Source organism: Vombatus ursinus, unplaced genomic scaffold, assembly GCF_900497805.2.
Source record: "Vombatus ursinus unplaced genomic scaffold, bare-nosed wombat genome assembly UNPS02014812.1, whole genome shotgun sequence".
Classification (NCBI taxonomy): domain Eukaryota; kingdom Metazoa; phylum Chordata; class Mammalia; order Diprotodontia; family Vombatidae; genus Vombatus; species Vombatus ursinus.
Genome location: NW_020954590.1, coordinates 3,874,492 through 3,879,438, shown reverse-complemented (window position 1 = coordinate 3,879,438; position 4,947 = coordinate 3,874,492). Strand labels below are relative to the sequence as shown.

Genomic DNA, 4,947 nt, shown 5'->3' with positions numbered 1-4,947 from the left:
AAAGTTTGGGGTGCTCTGCAATTTCCCAAAGGTATAACCCATCCTGCTTTCCTGTTCAATTCTGAATCCAACCTCTTGTCCATTTGTACTATCTGCTCTAGATACGAAGGCTTAGGAATACCCTCTGTAGGCCGTCCATCCAACTGCACGCTGTCATCTACAATTCTGTTTCCCAGGAATCCAACAGCAGTCCTACTAAACTGGCTTCCTCTGAGGATGGTGTTTAATTATGTGACCAAGTATGTTTACAACCAAGAATGAGGCGGCAATCTACGAAGTGATCTCCCAAAGGTAATTTTGATTTTAAAAGTGGTTTCAAAATTTCCCCAATAGGTCGCTATCCTCCAGAATGGGCTTCCTGACCCAGGGTCCCATTAACTTTTTAAAAAATTATTTTGAAAACTTTATTTCAATATAATTGGTTTCCTCTATAATAGTATGCTTTTATTTTATGCATTTAAAATCATTCCGAGAAGGGTCCCTAGGCTTCACTAAAATGCACGAGGGGTCCAAGACATTAAAAAAAGTTATAGAGGGAGTATGTTACTGGGTAAAGTATGGGTAAAGAAATAAGAATGCGGCAATGCAGTAGCTGTGACTACATACAATTTTTTTTTAAAGTCATAGCATCTTTCTTCGAAAGCTCCGAGTTTTATTAGAAAGGGGACGGAAACCGAGGACACGAGCGTCTGCCACCTGAAAATCAGGGAACCTCTCCTAACGGGGACCCCCAGGATGACTCAGAAAGAAAACAAGACCGGGACGTGCCCTCGCCCCTGCGAGCTCGACTTTGGCGATGACCCCTCCCCTCCCCTCCCCTCCCCCTCCATTCCTCCCCGAGGTAAGTGGTGAGAGCCTCGCGCCCTCGCTGCCTCACGCACGCGCACAAAGGGGCGCTCGGGCAGCCTCCCGCCGAGGACCGCCCCCCCCCACCCGGCTCGAGCCTGGACTGAGCCGAGCAAAGAAAGGGTGCCCGAGCCTGCGCGCGTGCGCGCCTGCGGGCTGCGAGGGCGGGGCGCGAGCCAGCGCGACCCAAGGCGTCCGGGGAGGGAGGGGGGAGGAAGCGGGAGGGAGTTACAAGCCCCACCTTCTTCTCCCTCCCGGGTCCGCACGCCCTCCGCGGGAGGGCGGCTTGCGGAATCTGCTTGTGCTGGGCTCCCGTCGCTCCCGGGCTCTTCGAGGGGGCCCCGAGCCTAAACGACCATGGCTTTCATCCGCAAGAAGCAGCGGGAGCAGCAGCTGCAGTTTTACTCCAAAGAGCGGTGGGTGACCTTCCGGGGGCAGGGGGGGACCGGGGCCGGAGGCCGGGGCGGGGGGCCGAGAAGGGCCCGGCGTGACCCGTCTGCCCGGCGGCCTGCACGCGGCCCCGGAACCCGGAAGAGAGGCGGAGGTGGGGTTCGCTCTCTGGCTGCCCCCTCCCCCAGGACCGCCCTCCTTCCCCCCCACCCCCGGAACCCGGCTGGCCTCGCCCGGGAGGGCGAGGACGGAGACCTCCTTCCCGCGAGGCGCACCTGCCCCCACACCTGGAGGCCGAGCCTCTCCCCTGATGCCCTCCTGGCCTTTCCTCCCCCCTCACTAAATGAATGGTCCAGGACCCGCAGGGATGCCTGCGAGTGCCGGCGAGCGGGTCAGAGTTTGGAGGGTGATTTTTTAAAAATTTGGAGATATTTGCTTCTCTGTTCAAAGCTGCCCTTTGCCCTGGGGGCAGTGCCCTTGGGAAGGGCCCAGCAGGGGTCAAGGGCCTCAGGGAGTGGGCTGGACGCAGCTCCGAATCGTTCTTCTAACCGCAGAGCAGAGCCTTGACATGCTCCAGGGAGGTGATAGGACCCTAGATTTAGAGCCAGGAGGGACCTTGGAAGTTTTCTCATCCATTTCCCTCATTTTAGAAATGGTTCCCAGAGGGGTGAAGTGATATGCCCCAGGATCAGAGACCAGTATGGAATTGGAACCCCAAACCTCTCGCTCCAAATCTAGCTCTCATGCAAGTCAAGTCAACAAAGGTTTACTACTGGCTAATATATGCCAGGCATTGTGCTAAGTGTTGGGATAACATGAAAGGCCAAAAAACAGGGGAAAAAAATGTCTGATCAGTTAACTCACAGTCTAATAGGGCGATAACATGGAAACAGGTGCATACAAACAAGATAGATCCAGGATAAATTGGAGGTAGTGTCATAAGTAAGGCACCAAAATCAAAGAAGGACTGAGAGGGGCTTCTGGCAGAAAGTGGAACATTAGCTGAGACTTGAAAGAAGCTAGGGAAGGAAGGTGAATTATTAGGGAGAAAGTTGGGGTACAGTCTGGAGTAGGGAGATGGGGTGTTCTGTGTTCAAGAAACAGTAAGGTCATTGTCACTGGGTGAAGAATATGTTGGGGGAATTAAGGTGTAAGAAGACTGGGAAAGTAGGAATGGTCCAAATTATGAAGGGCTTTAAAAGCCAGAGTTTTTCATTTGATCCCGGAGGTAATAAGAAGCCGTTGGAGATTGAATTGCATGGTGACGTGGTCAGATCTGAACCTTATGAAAATTAGTTGACAACTGGGTGGAGAATGGACTGGAGTGGATAAGACTTGAGGTAGTGAAACTAACCAGCAGTCAATTGCAGTGCTTCTGGTGTGAGATGGTGAGATACCGGGGTGGTGGCAGTGTCAGAAGAGGAAATAGAAGTATATGAGAAATCTTGTGGAGAGAAAATCAGCAGGACATGGCAACTGACTGGATATGGGGTAGGGGATGGGGTGAGAGATGATATCTAGGTTGTGAGCCTAGGATTGTGACTAGAAGGGTGATGATGCCCTCATAGGGAATTTAGGAAAAGGGGAGGATTTGAGGGGAAAATTAATGATTTTGGAAGTTTTAGATGTTGAATTTAAGATATAGAATTGGCAGTTGCAAAGATGACAGAAGAAAGATGTGAGACTGAAGGTTAGGAGAAAGCTTCGGATTGGATAAATAGATCTGAGAATCATCTGCATTGAGATGATGCTTGAATCTATGGGAGCTGATGACATCACCAAACAAAATAGTCTAGAAGATAGAAGATAATGATTTCAGTTTGGACACGTAGGTGGTATAGGCAGTTGGAAATGCTGTTTGAGAATCCAAGAGGGTGGTTTGGGTTGAAGGTCTAAATTTGGACAGCATGTGCATAGGTAGTTGAAGCTGTAGGAGAAGATGAAATCCTCAAGGAAGACAGTAGAAGAGTAAAGAATGATAATAATAATAACTGGCATTTATATACAGTTTTAAAGTTTGCAGAATTCTTTACATATATTATTGCATTTGAGAAGAGAAAGGGGTTAAAGGCAAGAGACTTTGTGGAGCCTTGTGGAACAACTCTACATTAAGGAGTCAGAAAGAGGAGCTAAAAAAATAAATAAATAAAAATAACAAAACAGGAGAAGAAATCAGAGAAGTAGGAAAATACCCAGAAGTGTATACATGAGGCATCCAGGTCAAGGGGCAGGTTCTCTCTCCTACCCCCCCCAACACTGCAGAGACCCAAGCACAGCACAGAACCAGTAGTAGCCTCTTAGTCTTAATTTCCTCGTGTAGAATGAGCTAACAGGGTTATTGGAAGAAAAGCATTTTATAGATTTTAAATCCCCTTAAGAATAAGAGTAAGAGTTAGCAATATGGAGGAAGGGAGTTGAGGCACCTTATGCCAATGACCTCAGGAAAGCAAACATTTCACTAAAATAGAAGTGGTCACACCAATTGAGAGTGAGGTTGGGAGTTGAAAATTTTTAGGGGAGTGGAAAAGATTTAGAAGAATAGCTATAGGAAATCTTATTAGGGATTGATGGAAGATAAGTAGAATTACTGAGGATCAGTAGGTGACAGAGACACGTAGGTGAGAAAATAACATGAGATTATTTTACTACCCTGTACCCTTGTGTTTGTTTGTTTTCACTTTCTCATTCTTCCATGGTAAAATGCAAGGCTAAGGATCTCTTTTCTTTCTGTGTTTGGGAAGTTTGCACGAAGGCAGAAAGTTCCTTACAGAAGAGAGTAGAATTACAGATTATGTGCACTCTACCTCAAATATTTCATGGGAGCCTGGGACCACAAATGTCTGGCAATCCCTTTCTCCAGCAGTATCAGCTTAGGCCAAAATTGAATTGAACAACTCACCAAAACATTTATGTGTAAATGAGTGTGCCAGGTGTGCCAAAGGAAAAGAAAGAGTAAATAGTCCTTGTCCTTAAATTGTTTATGTTCTAGACTCTTTATGTCTTCAGAATTTCACTTTCGAGCACTTTCCTTTTGAGTTTGCTTACCTTGGAGTAGTCTAGTCCATGACATCCTTTTACCTGTACTTTCTCTGAACTCAGTTCTCTTTTTGAAACCTAATAACAATAATAATAATAACAGATGTTTATATCAAATGAGATCATTGTATGTGAAGTTTTTTTCCCTCACTATGTGGGACAAGTTGTGTTATCTCTATTATATAAATGAGGAAACTGAGGCTCAGAGATGGTAAATGATTTGCCCACGGTCACATAGCTAGTTATTGTGCAAAATGTCTTTGATCCAAGTCCATTTCTTATACATGTCATTATTAATGCTTTTTTGGAGCATTTGATACATTAAAAGTATTGTGCAACTGTGCAGCCATTAATTATCACTGGCAACCTAACATCCTTGTAAGGTGTCAGTGTTGTTATTCTCACTTTAATGCAAAGGTTCAGATTACTTGCCTGAGTCAAACAGCCATGTAGGAACAGAGACTGGGTGCTATATCTCAGTTTTTGACCCTAATGTATTTGCTTCGTCTACTGATTCATTCAATTCTCAAAAAAAAATTGTTATTGTTGTTTTTAATTCCTTCTGTTCAAGACTCATTTTGACTTTCCTTCTCCTGTGGAAAAAAATAACTTGTCCAAATAGGGATATTTCGTGTGTGTGTGTGTGTGTGTGTGTGTGTGTGTGTGTGTGTGTGT

At 46.1% G+C, this 4,947-nt stretch overlaps 1 protein-coding gene across 4 annotated transcripts in view; it reads left to right on the top strand.

Moving 5' to 3' along the window:
* Nucleotides 1–1,066: 1,066 nt before the first annotated feature.
* Nucleotides 1,067–4,947, top strand: part of LOC114054071 (protein FAN) — a 66,574-nt gene continuing 62,693 nt past the window's right edge. For 2 of the 4 annotated variants that reach the window (XM_027877159.1, XM_027877157.1), the window contains exon 1: nt 1,075–1,262. In XM_027877159.1, the coding sequence (XP_027732960.1) occupies nt 1,204–1,262 (59 nt within the window). In that variant the 5' untranslated portion in view covers nt 1,075–1,203. Of the gene's footprint in view, nt 1,263–4,947 lie in introns of all 4 variants that reach the window. The other 2 variants (XM_027877160.1, XM_027877158.1) reach the window with 2 other exon arrangements.